This window comes from Apaloderma vittatum, unplaced genomic scaffold, assembly GCF_000703405.1.
Source record: "Apaloderma vittatum isolate BGI_N311 unplaced genomic scaffold, ASM70340v1 scaffold547, whole genome shotgun sequence".
Lineage (NCBI taxonomy): Eukaryota > Metazoa > Chordata > Aves > Trogoniformes > Trogonidae > Apaloderma > Apaloderma vittatum.
The window spans coordinates 154,519-174,374 of record NW_009726483.1 but is presented as its reverse complement, the minus strand read 5'-3'; the positions used below and the strand labels follow the sequence as shown (position 1 = coordinate 174,374).

The 19,856-nt window shown below is 44.9% G+C and overlaps 1 protein-coding gene across 1 annotated transcript in view; it reads left to right on the top strand.

The window, feature by feature from the left end:
- NDUFA10 (NADH dehydrogenase (ubiquinone) 1 alpha subcomplex, 10, 42kDa) overlaps nt 1-17,136 on the top strand; it is a 39,532-nt gene extending 22,396 nt beyond the window's left edge. The window contains exons 8-9 of the mRNA XM_009873276.1: nt 2,104-2,212; nt 17,068-17,136. Of these exons, the coding sequence (XP_009871578.1) occupies nt 2,104-2,212; nt 17,068-17,136 (178 nt within the window). The remainder of the gene's footprint in view (nt 1-2,103; nt 2,213-17,067) is intronic.
- The last annotated feature ends 2,720 nt before the right edge of the window (nt 17,137-19,856 follow it).

The following is a 19,856-nucleotide window of genomic DNA, read 5'->3' as shown; positions in this document are numbered from 1 at the left end:
TGGCAAGCAAATGTGGTTTTGTGGTTACAGACATTGTTGTGGCAGGTGTCTTTGGGTGGTGCTTTAGTATTCAAAGCTTAGTGTTCAAAGCTGTTTCTTAAGGTACAGAGCAGAGTTGAACCCGGAGAAGCCATCTTTGGTAGCTTTAGGTCTCAGGGGGTTTGTGTGCAGTAGTTTCTTTGGAGGCAATGATTGCGAGAGCAAAGAAATGTGAAGAGCAGCCGACTTTTCACCTTAGCCATTAACTAAAAAAAAATTGTGCCTGTGAAATTACCATCTGCAATTGCCATTTGGCTGAGACTCATGAAGGAATGGGTTAACTGTAGGCTGGTTGACTACCAGACTGTTTGTGTATGTCGAGTTATACCCCCTGTATGCCTGGCCAAATTTTATCTACTTTCTCCTACAGACCTGTAAGGTCCAGAACTTTCATTGCTACTCGGCAAAGAGTGGGAAGAAGGGACAGAGATACTCACTGACAGACAAGTGGCTCTTTCACAGCCTGTGCTGTTAAGTCTGGGCTTAAGCAAGACCTTTAAATGTTGCCTCTGTGTGATCTTGTTCAGGTCAAAACTCTTAGCTTGCTCTCTTGACCACCGCTTGTGTCTGCTCTCTGCACAATGAAAATACAGATGAAGCTCACAGTCTTGGTTCTGGTTACAAGTGTGGTTGCAGGATGGAATGCACTTAAGGAATGAAGAGCTGGTGCCTGAGGGACTGCTTTTTGCTGGGATCTGTTTATTTTATTTGATGTTAATTAGCAGTTGGGCATTAGAGCTGATTCTTTCTCAGCAGAACCCAAAAGTACTTAACAGGTGCAAAGGTGCTCTTCCTGAACTATGCTGGGATTCAGAAATAAAACCAGTTGCATCATCAGATCGCCATTTTGGGCAAGCTCTTCCATCCCCACTTGGTTATTCCAACCTGTCATGGTGTGGGAAGGCTGGGAGTGGCCCACAGGAGAGCGGGTGCCAGCACATCACGGAAAGAGCTCTTGCTGTGTGGGTGAGGAGGCGAAGGAGGGCTCGTTTCTCTGGCTTCTAGCATGTGCAATACACATTTAATGTATGTGAAGTTAGATAATGTAGTAGTTTGTAGGAAGCGTCTTTGTTGTTCACCTGATCTTGTAAAGGGGCATTTGTCCTTACCTACTCCCATCTCAGCTTGGTGCTTACGTCAAGATACGTTAGCAGACGAGTTTACTTGTTGAAACTGTTCAGTGCTGTGAGGTAAGGGCCCAAAATTTGTGAATTGGGGAAAAAATAATTAATTCCTTAAAGATTATTAACTTTGCTTTGCTCAGGGCGCATGCTTTATGTGTATATAAATATTTCTAAAGAAACGCAGTTCAGTGAAAGCAGAATTTGACGAATTCCAAGCGTTGAATTTACAATTTGGCTGCTGTTAACTGCAAGTGGATGTATTTTTCCCCAAATATGTATAGGTGGCACTGTTGGTCTGTGTATGATACCAGTATGCAGACGGTCGCTTTCTAGCAGTTTCTCAGAGGTTTGAAATCTGGGATATCTGAAAGTGCTGGTGGTGTGCAGCGTGGATTTTTGGTGGATGCTGATCTCTATCTTTACAGCTGCTGCAGCCAACTTCCCCCAATTACTCCCAGGCAGGGTGCTAGAGGCATTGCCTGCATCCAAACCCTGGGATTGCCCCAGTGTCGATCCGTTTAGGCGGGGAATTTGGGGAAGAGCACTACCTTACTTTAATCCTTGTTAAACTAATTGAACGGGAGGCAATTAAATGAGGTTGACATAGCAAGATAGTGTGGGGGATTCAGTAAAACCACTGGTTTTACCGTGCTTGCATAAGAAAGCAAAAAGGTGGAGGTGCCTTATGGAAAGACAAAACATCTCCAGGGAGGAAAATCCTGAGGGTAGGAATGGAGAAGCAGGAACAAACACAGTAACTGTGTGAGGAAAAGGACAATATATTCATCATAATTGTAAAACAGCCAAAACCCATGGAAGTACTAAGAGAAAAGTAGTTCTTTACTATTTGGTCGAACTCAGGATTGATGTTCCTGTCTTTGGGGCAGCATGTGGACTAACTGCTCCTTTTTCTTTCTTTTCTGTCTTTCTTTCCCCTCAGCGTTCAGAATAAAGATGGAGTGCTGGATCCTGTAGCCATCCCTCGCTTCATTCCAGAAATCACAATTGGAGGCAGTGAATTTGATAAAATCTATCACGAGTATCGATCGGTAAGTAACACTGGAAGGGGAGCAGTTGTATGATAGCCTGGCAACTGTCCCTGCCAAGGTGTAAGCATGTTCCTGACTGTGCTGTGCACAGCCTGGGTGTCAATCTCACGCACAGGGATACACATTTCTAAGAGTAAGTTCTGGATTTTGCCCAGATCTCCACCTTTTTGGAAATCTAGCTTCCCCGCAAGGGAAATAACGAAGTAAATGGTTTGTTTCATAAGCTGATTTTCTTTTTTGGTCTTTAGATGTGGACTAAAGGATAAGTGGTTTTCCTTGGTTTTTGTTTCTCCTGCCCTGATTAGTCTCTGACCTCTGAAATCTAAAATAATCCTCTGAGTCAAACGAGAAAATCAGAAACCCATGGTGACTTCTATAAAGACAACCACTTATAAAACGCTGAGGGAGGGGGTGTTTTTTCTGGAGTAGGCTGAGGAGGTATGAATGTTGCATCGCTTCTCAAAACTGTTGGTGCTTTAAATAGTGTGTTTCTGTATGTGGGCACGTATCCAAAGCCTGTTGTGGCCCAGCGCTCTCTTACACCTCGTGCAGGCTCCCACACAATGTTTTAATTAGCTGCTTGCCTTTCTGGTTCTGGAGGCAACAGCTTCCAATTGACTTAGCGCTTTGCCCTCTCGTTTATTGTTATTTAGCTGGCATGGGGTCCTCATGCACTGTGTGGCATTTTCCTAAGGCTCAGGTATTGTAAATTCTCATTAAAGAAATTGTGCAACTGATGACAATTAATACTGATTACACAAACAGGTGACGGTGGTGTGTTTTCAAGTGGGGCTGAAATCTTCACAGCTAGTGAACCAGCTCAAGTTTTGGTTGGACTCGGTGATCTTAAAGGTCTTTTCCAACCTATCCAGTTCTGTGTTTATTTTCAAGCAATCACTGGAGACAAAGAAGACCTATATAAATTTTTGCAAACCATGATTTTTGTAGTCAAAATACTGTGATTTTTCTGGGCTTGTTAGTATACAGTCTCTTACAGATATTAAAATGTAAGATTCGCGTTTGTGGGCTTGCTTGGAAACTCTGAGCTACCAGTGTTTTCTTCTGGTCAGAAGTCTCTGAATATTCAACATAATTTGGTCCTCCTCAGCTGAGGCTTCTTGAGTCGCCCTGTTCTGCATCGTTTGAGATGTAGACTTTCCAACTTGTAAAGGGCTAAAAGTTGAAGCAGCAGAAAGCGTCTCTGTACTCACTGAGACTGCCTAGTGGGTTTGAAAATTTGCTGGTCCATCTGAGAAATTCCTATCAGAATTCCGTGCTTGTTGGTATTGCAGTTTTAAGACCAAATCGTCAAGCTCAGACTAAGGATTTTTGGAGTCCTTCACTCTGAGACGTCTGTGCGTGTGCAGCACATATTTCAGAAGGATCTGCTGCATGACTTGTCGCCAGCGTGCAACATCCATCTGTGCTGATGGTGCCTTTCTTCCCAAAGATGATAGGTTTTTCTGGCTGAAATGTCACTTTACAGTGGAGCTGGGAATTACTGAGGCTGCCTGACACACAGCTAGATGTGACCTCAGTGCTGCGTGCTGAGAACCAGGGGTAATACTTCTAAAAGCCTTTTTTTTTTTCCTCTAGCTATACAAGAGCACATTCTTTGTGCTGGCAAGAAACTGAGAATGCCCTGGCTCATCAAATACCTGGCTTCCAGGAAAAAATGTGACTTGCCTTGCAGATGTAGCAAAGGGATGCTTAGGAGGAGGAATATGAATATACCTGGGAAGGCAAGATGGGCTCTTGGATGGCTGTGCTTGATGCCAGTTAGTTGACAACAGAAGCTAAGCACCATCAGTGCAAAAAAAACCCTGCAAAACCACTGCCAAAATATGATCTCCCCTCTGCAGGCATTCCTCTAGGCCCTGATTCAGGAAAGTACTGTGGGAAGTGGTAATATCCTTTGGAATAAGGAGGGGTTGTACACTTCCTGAAGGCTTCTGTGAAATTCAGTCAGTGCTAGCTACTCTGATTCTGTCTTCTGGATGGTTAGACACTTGTAGTTCTTCAAGGATGGTGGGGTGGACTACAGGGGTTGTGCAGGATGCAAAAGATGCTGTTTTCTGACTTCCCATAAGCTACTGGAAGGGAAAGCATGAAGCCAGTCCCACCTGCTCTTGTATGTTCTAAGAAGTAAATTCTTTTTGTTGGAACTTTGAAGATCTGTGTTTTTCCTTCCAGCTTTGTTTAGCAAATGAAGGTGTGAATTTCTCTGTAAGACGAGGTTTATATTCAGAGGTGATACAGCACAACATCAGTCAGTGCAGGCAGAAAAAGCAGATGAACTTCTGAACACACAAATCTCAGCTCCAAGGTTTAAGGAGAGGGAATTACTTTGCCCATGTTTGTGCAGGGATGGTCACAGCTGTGTTACCACTTTCACATTTGAAGATAGATAAAAATTTTTAGTCTGACGTGACTTGTAAGTAAAATCTTAATTATGGTATAATTACAGAACTTTAACTTTTCCTTGTGGGAAATACGTGCTTTTAAAGTTAGCGTAATGATGTTTACCACATAAATGCAGTGATTTGCGTAGGGGATTTTTTCCTCGGCAGTCCTATAGCTACTCATAAATCCTTGATCGTACCAATAGGCAACTCACTGCTGTGCTTTTCAAGAGTTGCATGCACACAATTCATGCTGCCTAATAATGGTGGTTTTCAGGGATTCACAAATTCCAGGCAGAAGCTGTTTTTTGTTCAAAATATTCATTAGTCAGAAGCAACTGAGAAAGAGGAGGAGGAAACACTCTCTGGAGTCCAAGATTTTAGTATGTGTGCCTTTCTGCAAAATAACAAGCTAGCAACGTGCAGTTCTGAATACTAGAAACTCACTTTTTTATGTATATCCTCTAAATTTCTTCTGTAAGCGTTCTTTCCACATATGAGGAGGTGGCTTTCTGCCTCCTTCTCTCACCATAAAGTCATCTGACAGGGTTCAGCCATTCTGTTCAGGCATTCATAAACTTCTAAAGATGCTTTTCTGGCAAAGGATAAGTAACCTTTTAGGTTCTGTAGATCACAGAGATAAGCGTGTTCATTCTCATGTGAAGCACCATTATTTTAGGAACTGTCAGACTAGTAAAGACTCGACTACTCTTTTTTTTTTTTCTTTCTCTTAACAACTGCTGTATCTCTCTGCTTTCTTCCAACCATGCACGACCCCCACGGATAATGCTCCAAACTCCATGTGCGCCCTGCGAAGCTGGAGCACTTAGGCAGATGTGTTTGCAGAGAAGAGGAAAACAAATGGTTGTGTTTAATGGAAGCAGTGTACTTAAATAACGTACTTATGTACTTCACACTCCCGAATGCTGTTGGCTCTGAATCTCTTAGGGGTGATGAAAAAAGGCTTCTTTTACGTGCATGCTCTTTTCTGTATACATAAAAGTGCAGCTGTCTAAGATTCATATTCAAGTCATCGCCTACGTCTTTACCTCTGAAAACAAAGCTGGAGAACTTTAAAATAGTCTTTGCCACCTCTCTCTTCACTACAGATCATGAGGAAATTATCAGCATTTCATTTAGACAAGCTTTGTGCTTAAAAATAATAAAAAAAAAAGGTAGGCTTGCTTATCAAGAGGTATACCAGAACCAGGAATGCAGTGCTTGCTGGTGTTCGCTCGGGCACTGCAGTGGAGAATTCCTTCACTGGAGCGGGTGAAGGCAAAATGATTACAACCTAGTTTCTTTCTCATGTCACCAGCCCTAGCAGGGAGCTTTTGTACTAGTCCTCTTACACCAGCTGTGGGTCATGTAACCCAACGCCTCTGTCCAGCGGATTACCCCAATGTCTTTAAACACAAATCTAAGAAATAATGAAGGAGGAAAGGGCTGGTTTCACTAGTGTGGGGCTAAAAACTGCCTTGAGTCTCATGCTCTAGGATTTGTTTAAGTATTTTTTTCCCATCTTATTTCCAGGGGTCTAGGATTGTGCAGTCAGTGGAGTATCCTATCCTCTTCGTAGTTCACTGAAATTCTCTAAGTGTATGTGCTGGTGTGTACGTTAAACAAAATGACCAAATGCTTGGGCACATGGGTTCTTCTTCAGACAAGACAGGCCTGGGCACCTAGAAGTTCCTTTTGTACTAGGGCAAATCAAAAAGTTGTAACTTTTGTTAGCTCAACTTGCACAATTAGAAAAAAGGAGTCAGGGATGCGTGCCTTACGCTTGAAGCAGACAATGTGTGATGAGTTCTTTGAAGAATTTATTCTACACTCTTGAACTGCCTTCAAAGACACTTCCTCTCCCAATATGACTTCCAGCTCCAGTGAGTTCATGTGGCTGTATGCAAGGCTTTCTTAGATCAGTTTTAGTTGTCAGCTTTCCATCTGAAGCGTCCTTTTGCTCTTGCATTGAAACGGTGAGCCACATGCTTCCCTTTCTTTCTTTCTTTACCCTCTTACTGCTTTTCCCCACTACGCACCGGCTGTTTGCTGATCCTGGCACACTTCAACCTCCATCCGTTGGCTTCTTTCCTTGATGGTTCTCATTGTCCCCCTTCAAACCATCTGGTTGTGCCGTGTCCTTTTGCTGGGGTGAGATGAACTTCGCACATATTCACCATGAGAGGAAAGCAGAGGCTTATCTGGCAGTAGTAACGATTCTGCTTTGTGTGTCCTTGCCAGTGTGGCTCCATATTAAGCAGGGGCAAAAAGAGGGGCTCCGATTTTTCTGCTAACTTTTAACTCGTCAAGAAAGCGAGAAAGTATGCCATTGAAAGGTAAGAGAAAGGTGCTAATTTTGTTTTCCTTACCCTTTTTGCTTGGTGGAAGACTGCCTTTGGAATACAGAATCCTGATCGTGAGGCAAGTAAAGCTTGAGCTAGTCAAAGAGCTAGCTACTGCTGGGAGGTATTGTGTCTCTGGCAAGTTCCTTCAGCTTGCTAGCCGAGCAGGGATTGATTTATTTTTTTTATTATTCCTGGACTAGGCTTATGCTAGACTGCAGACTGAACGGCTTGCTGGATTTAAGTGAATGCCGGAGCTGTGGAAGGGGAAGCAGCAGCAGCAGCACGTGGCTGGAGTGGGATGGCTGCCTTTCCACAGCAGCTGCACCAGCTCAGCTGCCTTGTCATGCTGCGTCTTTGTGTTCGGCTCCTCATCCTCCTCCCTTCTGCCCCAGGACCTCAGAGGGTGTGGCTGGCAGTTCCCTGACATCTTGCGTAGCAGCGAGTGGAGAAGACGCAACCACACTTCTTCCTCCAGCTTTTTCTTACCCTCTTTTTCATAAGGATGCAACCTTAGGAGGAGGAATCCTCAAGTGTGCAGTGTCTGCCGTACCTCGAGGAAAATAGCAAGCTTTTGAGTCAAGGAAGGTGAGCCTGCAACATTAGCCAACTCTCAGCCTCTCAACCCAGGGATAAGAGCATTGTAAGAGCACGTATTTATGATAGGAAGGCCATAACTAGCCCAAAAGGGAGGACGTTAAGGGAAACTTTTCTCCAGGTTCAGCATGGCCCAAGTTGCCTGTGAAGTACAGCCCTGACACTTCGTGGCAGCTGTGGTTGCAAGGGGCTGAAGATGGCTGCTGGCAAATGGAGTTGGGGGTAGGAAGACCTTTAGCTTTTCCATCTCCTCTGAGAGTGCCGAGCGTTCCTGGCTTACACACAAGTTCCCTATTTAAAATACCCTGACCTAAGAAAGAGATACTTGAACTTCGAGGAAGTCAGAGCCTGTATCAACAGCTGAGTGTTTTTGTCCAAGTGACGCACTGAGGTTTACTGTGGTCATACTGCATGGCGGCGTCCTCAGCGTCTTGGCCTTTGGCTGCAGATTTTGGGTTACGAGAAAAGCTACAGGCTTCTAAAAAAAAAACCCCTTGACTAATTCTCCTTGTATGCACAGAGGACATTACCCATGCATACATATAAATTACAGCTGCTGCAATAAACCTTATCTAAGCTGGGAGTTGTCTTCCCTGGTCCTCTTGCCTTGCAGAAGTAGGGATGTTAGGATATCTTTGTTCTCCGTGTTTGTGATTGTTACCATAGCGGCTGTCTTTGATACAATTTCTGTTTTCTTTCCCTCCTGCCATTTTTTCTTGGCTTGATGAAATTTTCATTTTTTTAGGATCAAGATCTCCCTTCCTAATTCTTATTTTAATGGAGATGTTTGACAGCTGTAATGCCCAGCCCTGTCTGCTCTTGAATCTGGGAAGGAATGAAAACAGACACACAATAAATTAGGAAAGGCTTAATTTAAGTTTGGGGTTTTTTTTGCTGTTTTATCTCTGCAAAAATATTTTTATCCCTTTCTAAAGTAACAAGATGCTGCCTGGCTAAATATCAGTAAGACCAGAAGAACCTCAAGAATAACTAAAACTCAAGAATGACCTAGTTGTTCCTGAGGAGTACCTGGAGGGGATGGGAATAGGCATGTGATCTCCTGCTCTTCTCGCCTTCCCAATCCATCTGCCCTCTCACCAGTCTTGTATGTACAGAGAGAGTGTAAGAGCAGCTCTTCTTCTGCTTTAGAAATGTCTAGGTTCTGTACCTTGAAAATTATCTAGCTTCCCTTGAAGATTGTCATAGGCAGTTGGCAGGGCGATCTGTTCCAGATATGGTGGGGAGGGAACCTGAGAAACCTTAAGACTATCTCAAGTCTTGGTCTTGGTGTGTCTGTTTTGTTTCAGATGACAGACAATGCTGTCCCAGGCACGGGGTACCTATGTAAATCAAAAAGGCAGTAAAGTCCCATGGGCATTAAAATAATCCGTTTCAAACTTGACAGTATGCCACTGAGCCCTGTGAAGAAAAGACATATTTTTTTACATGAGAGCACCTCTCTCAATCCCATACCCATGTAGGAATGTGATCCCCAGGGTAGACCTCTATTAAATAAAAAAAATAGAAAATGAAACCTGAGGAAAATAGCTTTAATGAAAGAACTTTTGTTACTGATTAAACAAAGTTGAGAAATGTTGTAGGTGAACTGTTCCCATTCTGCTCTTCTGTATCTCCTAGGAAACTATTAAAAAGTAAAAATCCAAACCTTGGATACAGCTTTGTTGTTGTATCCTATATTGAAAGTCATGCTCTAGATCAAGAAAAGGTTTCAGCAAATCTGTAAGAAGGATACTTGCGTTTTTTCCTTGCTCTTCGTGCTTTGCTCCAGCTTCTCAGCGTCTTAAACTGTGAAACAGTGTCACGTTGAGGTGTTTAACTGTGCTGGTGTGGTGGTACAGTTTTGGTTGGGATGGCATTAGTGTATGATCTTCTTTCTTTTCCATTAGTATTTTTATGCTGAGAGCTGCTTTTGGGCTTTTTAGTGGAGAAATGGTGTTGCTAAGACCTGCTGCCACCTTGAGTAATGTAACATAAGGAAAGCTATTGTAAGCGGCTTTTTGCATTTTACCTGTCCAGTTAGGACAGGAGAGGTTGCAGACGACTGGAGGCTTGCACGGGGGACACGCGTCTACAAGAAGGGCCACAAGGAGGACTGGGGGGAACTAGAGGCCTGTCAGCCTGACTTTGGTACCAGGACAATTATGGAGAGATTGATCCTGAGCACGCTCACATGCAGGACAGCCAGGGGCACGGGTTCATGAAAGCAGGGCCTGCTTGACCAACCTGATCTCCTGTGACCAGGTGACCCGCCCTGTGGATGAGGGGAGGGCTGTGGGTGTTGTCTACCGGGACTTTAGTAAAGCCTTTGATACCGTCTCCTGCAGTGTCCTGCTAGAGAAGCTGGTGGCTCCTGGCTTAGACAGGTGTACTCTTCACTGGGATAAAAACTAGCTGGGCGGCTGAACCCAGAGAGTGGTGCTGAAGGGAGTTCAATCCAGTTGGTGGCCAGTCACAAGTGGTGTCTTCCAGGGTTCTGTCTTGGGGCCAGTCTTTTTAAACAGCTTTATGAATGATCTGGATAACGGCATCAAGTGCACCTTCATTACATTTGCAGGTGACACCGAGTTAGGTGGGAGGGTTGATCTGCTTGAGGACAGGAGGGCTCTGCAGAGGAATCTGGATGGGTTGGATCAATGGGCTGGGGCCAGTTCTGTGAGGTTTAACAAGGCCAAGTGCTGAGTCCTGCCCTTGGGTAACAACAGCCCCTGGCAGCACTACAGGCTTGGGGAGGAGTGGCTGGAAACTGCCCAGCAGGGAAGGATCCGGGGGTGCTGCTCAACAGCCTGCGGAGCATGAGCCAGCAGTGTGCCCAGGGGGCCGAGAAGCCCAACGGCGTCCTGACGTGGCTCGGGGATGGTGTGGCCAGCAGGAGCAGGGAGCTGGTCGTGTCCCTGTGCTCAGCACCGGTGAGGCCACAGCTTGAGGACTGTGTGGAGTTTGGGGCACAGCAGCACAAGGAAGACATTGTGGTGCTTGAGCAGGTCCAGTGAAGGGCGACAAAGCTGATGAGGGTTCTGGAGAACAAGTCTTAGGAGGAGTGGCTTAGGCAACTGGGATTGTTTAGTCTGGAGAAGAGGGAGACTCAGGGAGACCTTACTGCTCTCTGCAGCTACCCAAAAGGAGGTTGTAGTGGAGTGAGTGTTGGTCTCTTTTCCCAAGTTGCTAGCAATAGGATGAGAGGAAATGGACTCAAGTTGTGGCAGGGGAGGGTGTTAGGAAAACTTTCTTTTCTGGAAGAGTGGTGAGGCGTTGGAACAGGCTGCCCAGGGAAGTGGTAGAGTCACCATTACTGGAGGTGTTCAAAAAAATGCACTTCAGGATATAGTTTAGTGGTTGTGGTGGTGTTGGCCTGGTGGATGGACTTGATCTCGGAGGTCTTTTCCCATCTTAATTACTCTATGATTCTATGAATCTGTTCTATGAAAAGCAGGCCTATAGTTCATACCTCACTTTATCTGGCTTGGATACAGTTATTTGGCTTATTCCTGCAGCAGGATTGCACTCTGTAGTACATAACTAGCATTTCTAACAAATTTGCCACTAAGGTATTATTCTGCCGCTCCGGAGAACAGTCCCTTGGTCAAGCAGGTCAAGCAGGCACTGTGGAAGAAAGCTGCAACAAAATACTGAGTTCTACCTTTGTGCCTGCTTATTCTTGTCTGTCCTGCAAAATCAGAGCTAGTGATACACATTAGGTTATGGTGTTTATAGTTGTTCAAATTATAAGTCATAAATTAATTTGTACAAATCAGATTCCTCTTAAGCTTGCTTACGTTGTTTGAAATTAAAAAAAAGTACTTCACCTTTGAAGAAATATGCTGTGTCCTCCTTATGGACAGTTCTCTTTCCAAAAGATTTCTACTGTCTTGTGTGTCTTAATGAATGAATGAAGGGTAGGACAACGTTAATTGAACAATTTCAGCAAATTAGAATTGTTTTAACCTCAATTCAGTAAAGCTTTTGAGTACTCTTATTACTTGGGCTATAACGAATGTTAACAACATTATGAGTTTTGAATAAAGAATGGCAGGATTTGAGCTCTAAATTAATATCTACCTATGCCAATACTTTGGGAACCAGACTATCTACACTGTGGATATGTCTTTAGGGAGGTATTACACCACCCTCCCCTTTTTTAACTGTTGCTCCGAAACACAGGAACTAAATGCTTCCAGAATACATGAATATATGAAACTATACGTTCCTAGAGTCTCTCAGATTTTAGCTGTGGGCCAACAACAAACACTGACAATAAACTTCTGGAAGTCAGGATTTCTACTGGAAAAAGCAGTAATCCTTGCTAACAGCAATGATGGAAGGTGCTATTATTATGCTTGTTATAAACAGCCCCTAAATGAAAAGGTTTGGATATTGATGAATGAGCCCATGCTTGCGGAGTAATGACTCTGTTTTTAAGTGCTCTTTGATCAGCGCTGCTTGAAACATGCTATTTATAGATCTATTTTAGCTGTGAAGCCCAGCCATTAGTAGAAAGCAGCACAGGAATAGAGGGGGAAAACGGTAATTCTTTTTGTTCCTGAAATGTTGGAAAACAAGACAGAGTCTAAACTGGTGGATGTAGACCTTTTCAGATTTTTAAAACTCTCCAGAGCTCTACCTGTACACGTCTTCTTTGAAATTGTTTTGAGGAGCTATGAAATGCAGCCACAGCATATAGCAAACAGCTGGCTGAAGCTGTTTGTTGCTACTCTGCAGCCTATACCACTTTATAGGGCTTTTCATCATGTTTATAGTTTTGACAGACACTTCTGTGGCAGAGTTCTTAATTTAACTGATGAGATGATCTTGTTTTCATCTTTGTACTGATGCTTTTTTAAAGTTGAGCAGTTTCATTCCTTTAAGCTGGCTCTACCTTTGGATACAGCTCATTTCATTAGTTTTGTGCTCTGAGTGGTGGATTTTATCACATACTTCTTGAGGTAATCCTTGCTGCCAGCTTGAAGTTCTGCACAGTGTTACGCAGCAGACCAGGGCTTGATTCTCTGTCTCATCCATTTCCATGGTGTGGAAAAAAATCTGTTACTTGGCAGCGGCCTTACAGGAGCTCACTCTTACCTCCTGCTGCAGGGAGGCGTGTGAGCTGTTGGGCTCTCTGTTCCTGTTTGCTTGTTCAGTGCCGCTTCAGTTTTAAACTCTTGAGGGCAGAGACTTAATTCTTGTGTTGCGAAGCGTGTGTCTAGATGGATGCCGTGATAACAACACGGCTTCTCTCATGTTTCCTGGGAAAGGTGGTTCAGCTTTGGTGTGGTGGTCAGCTGCTTTCTCTGCCAGTCTGTGCTGGACAGACATGTCCCTTTGAGTTGACGTCAGCAAAGGACCTAAGACGGTTTGAAGGGATTTGTCTGACGCTGTACACAAGTCCACGAGTCTCGTGGGAAATGCAAGTCACTTCCAAGCACTCACCTTGTTTCCCATCAAGACCCTCTACATTTTATGTCAGCAGTATCCTTCAGCAAGGAGTCCTTCAAGCCATCGGCTTCATTTGATGGCACCTGTGTCTTGTACTGGAGGAGATGGTGAATATCCAGTCCCTCTCTGTGTGTTCTCCTGGTGAATTATGCATCTCTTTTCTAGGCTGCATGGTTTTTACCTCTTCTGGCTGCAGTGCCAGCAGCCTCGGGGCCGGCTGCTTGTTCCCATCTCTGCCCTTGAACTGGCTAAGCAGTGGGCAGAACACACTGGGAACTTCAGCTGGGTGCATTTTGAAGCACCAACTTAACCATTTGTGGTCACCAAAAAAAACCACCCAGAAAACAAAGCAGATCTTACTGCTTGTCCTGCATCCCCAGCTCTTCCCTGGTGCTCCCGCCACTCACTGGTCTGGGATTTTTTTGGCTGGCTGAACTTGTGGAGTCACTGAAAAGTAGCCCCGCCAGAAGGAGTGAATAGCTTCCTGCTGGGCAAGGGGCTCGTTGGAGTTTGTGGAATGATCCAGCGAAGCTGCAGAGCTGGCTCGGACTGTGCAGCAGAGAGGAGAGGGTGAGTCCTTCTAGCTGGCACCACGCTGTTGAGTCCCCTCGGCCGCGCTGTGCGGCACTGCTGCGACACTTCTCATGTGGCTGTTTTGGTCCAGGCTCCTCGTGATGTTGAGCAAATGCTCAGTGGCAGAAAGCGGGCATGCAAGGAGCTAGAGGGGAGGCAGAAGACCACAAGAACAGGAATGATTCCTTTTGCAGTATTTTTCCAAATGCTCAGTAAGTGCTAGAAGATCATCGGCTTCCTCCCCTCTGCCACGGACTGACGTTGTTCCTCGTTGAGCAGCTTTATTACTACAGACACACCTGTAAAAAGAGCCAGTTCTCAGAAGTTATCTGTGCTCCTTGTACCTGCACAGGACATAAATTCAGATCATTCTACTTGATAAGTAATACTGGATTTGTTTACTGTGCCTTTCTCTTCCCATTTTTTTTTTCTGCTATTTTGAAAACTTGGCTGTAACATATCCCAAAACTCAAACTGCTTTTGCCAAGGCCCACTGTGAACGATAGAGTATGGATGAATACTTATTATAAAATTTGCTTTGATATATTGCAAGTCTTTAACCAAAGGCACATGGGGAATTTGTTTTGGACAATGAATCTGAATTCTGTTGGGATTGATATTGTATCTTTTAAAGAGGGCAGATTTACCCAGAAACAAAACTGTAAACTCCTGTATTTTCCCAGAGAGCTCCTGTTGCTTTAATAATCTACTTATCTGGGAATCTCTTGAAGTATCAAAGGGCAAATTATGTGCTGCCTGGAGAGGACCAGGGAGAGCTGTTTTTGTGCTAGAATTAATAGATTCAGGCTGGTCACAGCAGGTCTGATGTCCTCCCTAGCTCACCACTGTAAATTTGCAGGGCAGAGATAGTAATCATTTATTTTCATCTCACATCTCTTCGTTGCTCAGCAGGAGTGACTCTTTAACAGGACTGCATGGTTTCTTCTGATATTTAGACAAGACATTAAAGACAACTTTAGATGAAAAAAAAAACCTTAGAAAAACCAGTCACGAGTGGCCTCTAATGGCTTGTGACAAGGCAGGGTGGGGAACGTCTCACAAAGGAGGTAGAAGTCTTCTGTTAGCTTGATGGTTTAGGGAAATAAGTGTCTTATCTTCTGACTTTCAAATAAACCAAAAAAGAACACCCTCTCCCTTCCTCAAAACAACAGGCTTCATCCTGGATTAAATAGCTGTTTTTGTGACCTGAGAAGAGATTTCATCAGGACTGGGTCTTGCTTCTCTCTGCAGGGGCAGCGCACTCAAACAGGATACTCTTACAGTGTTGTGAAGGGAAAAATTATCACGACAAGTCAGGCGTCCTGTGTGAAACCAGTGTTTGTGTGGAGATGAACAGCTGATTTGTGCTTAATTATTTGTAAAGGCTGCCAGCAGATAGCTTATTTTTATAGGAAGAATTTGATTACAGCATCTTTGCTTGTATCAGACTTTCTCACAAAAGGCATTTGCTTTCTCGTGGTGGTTTGCTTCTCGATTCTGGTATAGTGTGTCCAACATGAACACAGTGTTCTGTCTCTTTTTCATTCCTGGAGATGGGAAGAGAGGTTCTGGAGGTCGACTCTGCTTTTAGAGCTAGGACCTGACTATCTCTGGCATTTCAGGTCATGCTCAGTACTTTCTAAAGGGGACTGTTTCAACACCCCAGACTCAGAGGTTGAAATCTATCTTCATTTGTTTCCTTCACAGGATCTCTTGATTCAGAGTAATGGCCAAAGTAGCTGCTCTGTGCACTGATCCTGTTGCTGTGGCTTAGTTACCTGGCGGGTGCAGAGCCTGATTTATGTTGATTCAGGCTGAAGCAGCTCAGAAAATCAGTGTCGCTTTTGGGGGCTGATTTTGATGATAGCATTGTTGGCATATTTATGGTGAGTCTTCTGTCACCTAAGCGTGCTTTTGGTGGCCCGCTGCAGCCTGCTCGGCCTGGAGGAGCGCTCTGCTCGCCTGCAGAGAGAGCACGGACACGCTGCGAGGGGAGTTTGCTATCTTACCCGCACTGACAGGCTTTCTCTTGTAGTCCTGTGTCTGTAATCCCTTAAAATGGCTGCTCCTTAAACAGCCTCTTTTTCCCAAATCTTTAAAGCTGAAGGAAGAGCAGCTTGGCTGCTGAGTTTTTGTGTCTGTTAATGCTGCCTGAGTGCTTTTGCAGTGTGGCTGCGTGCAGCGGCAGGCTGAGAGGGCCAGGCTTGGCTTTCTGCCCTGGTGCATGATCTGTGTGTGCCCTCTTCCTCCTGAGCCCCTGTGGGAGGCTTTGGCGGGCTAGATGGACTGCCAGGAGGGGGATCAGTGCTTCAGTGTCCCATGTCCTTTCACAGGCTTGGAGGTAACAGATCCTCATTTCAAGGTCTAGACACAACTCCTCGAACTCCCAAATGCCAAGACCGTTTAGGCTCCTTCTGTTCACCTCCGTTTGCATGTCAATGATCATTTGCTTTCCCTCCCTTTTGAGGGTGCAGGGACCCTCCAGCTTTCCTAGATCATCCGATGCCCCGCTCTCAGTGCCCTAGTCCATCCAGCCTTTCTCTCTTTGGTGCATTTCTTGGTTCACTGGACTCAAACCGCTCCTTGCTGGACCCTCTCGTGACCTGTACAATCGACCCAAGCTCTTGAGATGCTTCCTCAAGAGCTACCCTGCTACCCTCCCCAGTCCTCTGCCGTTTTGCTCACAGTGGAGTGCAACCAACTGTACCCCGAGAGGTGACTTTGTGCGACAGTACTGTGGTTACTTGAGCCCTGGTTTGGGAACTGAGGGTGCGGGAAGGTCAATGAGGCTGCCCAGGCAGAGCCTGCTGCCGGCGGTGTGAAGGGCCTGTGCAGAAGAGCTGCAGCCGAAAGATCAGCGAGGTTCAGAGGCAATGGCTGCTTAGGTCCCAGGGTACCAGTGAAATTTGGGTAGGGGGCTCAAGAAACTTCATTTTTTCTCCAGCAAGTAGTGCTTTCTAGCTTTGCTTATGAAGACAGGCAGATATTAGTTGTGCTTTAATGAAGTTAAGTTCAGCTCATGGAGGCTAAATATGCAATTTCATTTGAATGGTTTAATTTAGTGTAGTAATTAACTCAGTATTTCATGCATGAAATATTTCATGTATTTAATAATGTGTGCCTATTTTGGCATGAGGGTCTACTGACTGATTCAATTCCTCTACTACATGCTACAGTTAGAGGGGAGTCATCTCTTACTAGAACGGGGAACAAGGGAGTATAGGGGAGATGAATGAATCTGGGTGGAATATGCTGTTGAGATTATTGGTGTAGGTTTTTTATCATGGCATAGTGTTTTTTGTGGGTACCCCTTCAGCTTAGTTTTTTTTCAGAGGGCCTGATTTTTCTATAAGATTTTATCATTATGTTGTAAAAACATATTTCATGTTGCACTTCTGCAGATACCACTAGGCACTTCATAAAGAACATAAAAATTTCCGCCAAGAGTGACAAGTGAAATGTTTCTGACTGAACTTTCTGCTTTCTCTAGCTTCCTGGTCGCCGTTTCAGTAAAGGCTACAATGCTGATGCTGGTGACAAGTGGATCTGGCTGAAATGAAACCTGCTCCCTTTGGAGCCCTAACTGCGATGGACCACAGAACTTGAGTGAAGAAGAAGCCGAGTTCAGTGTGCCTGCTCCGCAACAGTGTTTGTTAAATCATCTCCCAGCTTACAGCATAACAGAATAGACTCCTAGAAGGGAAATCAGTTAATTCTGGTTTGTTCTTCAGGGTGCTTTGTCTTTGGATGTTGGATAGTCAGTGCTTGACAGCAAAGTGATCTGGTATTACAGGGGCAGACTTAAGATCAATGCTGAACTTTCTCTTCATCAAGACTGTGGTATATTATTACACAGGATTATTGTTTTGCTGAATCAAGAGAAATTAAACCTGTATCATCGTGGCTCTCATACAGTTAATTTCTTGCTCTGTCATGCATGGTGTTTTATTAGTTTCATTAGAAGAGTGCACAAGCTAAAAAACTGCGCTTGCGTCGTATTCTGAAAGCCTCTTACTGGACATCAGCATCAAGGCAGGCAAACATGAAGGTGTTCATTGGGAAAAGGTATTAAGTGTTGATCTCATTTTAAACAGCAAAATATTTTTGCTTAGAAGGATAAAAAACATTCAAAAATAACTGCCAACAGTTGTACTCATAGCTTCTTCCTTTGAATGGGCGCTATAGATGAAAATGTTGTTTGGGCATAAAAGACAAACATAATTATTAGTTTTGCAAGTCCCCGAAAGTCCCAAGATGGAGTTCTTTTTACAGAAATGATTCATCTGGTATTAGTTAGTCACAGAAATGAAGCACCTTGGCATTGGTTCAAGCAATGCTGTCCAGATTTAGACTGCAGTAATTCTGCATTTCCAGCAAGGGGCTAACTACTTCAGTCGCCAAGGAGAAGTGCTGCCAGGCATTCCAGTGTTCAGGGCAATGCCTTTGAATTAAGCAGCCAAGTCTTGCCCATGCCCCTTCCTGTATCGAAAAGACTCCCTTAACAGCCTTGGGGGCCTGGGTAGGTACTGAAATGGCAGAGCAGTGGGAGAGAAGTGTGACTCTTCTCACTGATTTCTTGGCTCTTTTTTTCCCCTCATGTTTTATGGCTCTGTAGAATTTTACTTCTGGTCGCAAAAGGACTGACTCTGCTTTGGTGCCACTGTGTCACCCTGTGCTAATGCACTTGGTGGCCTCACAGTGACGAGCCAGCGCTGGGCTGCAAGGCCAGCGCTGTGCCTTGAGCTGGTGTGGAAACACTGCGGAACTGGTGTAGTCCATCCCGCGAGGCTTGTGTGTTGCTTTTTTTAATAACTGTTGTGAGATCTTTGTGCATTTTCACTTTCCAGAGGCTGGTTATTGGGACGTTGGACCTACACGTGTTGCAGCTCAACCCTGTGATTCCTTATCCCGCGTCTCCCCCAGGACAGTGTGTCTTAGTGCTCTCATGCCTGAGGACCTGCCAGCCTGAGGTCTTCTCCTCCGCAGTGGGATCCTGAGCAGTTAGTGTGGGCTTCTCTTTACCTGTCCAGAGTGCCATCTTGCAGCAGTCCCTAAGGTGTGTGGAGATGAAAAGATGAAAAGCCACTTCTGTGGCTCTAAGTTCCCTTTGGAGGAGTCCAGATCTTTTTACAGGAGTCCTCCATCTCAGTACTGCTGTAATTTGCCCGGCGATGTGCAGGCAACCTATGTTGTATCTCCTAGAGAGGCCTTTTGTGCTGTGTGTGGTGCGAGTGAGGCTGTTGTCATAGTGGGGCAGTGCAGAACATCTTAAAGAGCTTTCCCTGAAGCACAATGTGAGCTGAGCTGAGCTTTGGATGGAAAGCAGTTTAATGCCAGTCAGAAAAAGCAGCGTTAGCTTGCACGGCAAGCAGTGTGGTATGACAAAATGTGTGTTGAGCATACTTTTTTATCCTGATTTTAACTCTGCTTTAAAAGTAAAACTGTTTATAAACTAAATCTGTGAAGGAGATAACTTTCTGTCCCCTTGCTGTAGGAAGGAGCGTTAGCTGTATTTTTCTCTTCCCTCCTTCCCACTTCAACACCTCAAAAAAACATCTCATAGCAAACCAGCTGTAAAGTTTTTGGCTTTTGAAGACTATGCTGTGCCAGTTGGATGAATTTATCTGCAGTTCTTTATCTTAGACTGGCAAAGATAAAACGACTCGAGTCCTCTCCATGCGTCTGTGTAGGTGTGCATGTGAGATCATCCCGAGTTCCTGTTTACCTATGTTAATGCACAGGGAAGTTTGCCTGTGGCCTGTCATGTCCTGTGCTTGATTCTGCCTGCTTTACAAAAGCAGGTTCCCTGGGAACGGTGGTGTTTCGCTTGCAGCCATTGGCCACGTTTTGTAGGCAGAGCCCCTGGCTTTCCCAACGGCTGCAGTCGGTCAGTCTGGCGGTCTGCCAACAGCCTCCCCCTTGGGTTCACTTTTTGGTTGCACGATGGGGTGAAAGGAAAGAGGAGGTGGGTGGGAAGGGGTCCTGCCACTAAAACAAAGGCTTGGCACACTGCAGGCTCAGATGAGGTTGTGAAGATTGCCTTCTTAGCCTCAGGAACCTGTGATTTCATGCCAGCACCTGTCCCATGCAAAAAACTTGGCTTACTGCATTTCAGATTTGGTCTCTTAACCATCCCCCTTTTGCCTTTGCTGTGGTTGACTGATGCATGTTTTTGCTTTCCCGGTATGCCTCTTAATAGCTTCCTCGTCAGCTGGGGGACATCTGAAACTGGCCGGGGTGTGACAAGGTCAGCCTTTCAGCAGAAGATACCTGCATGTG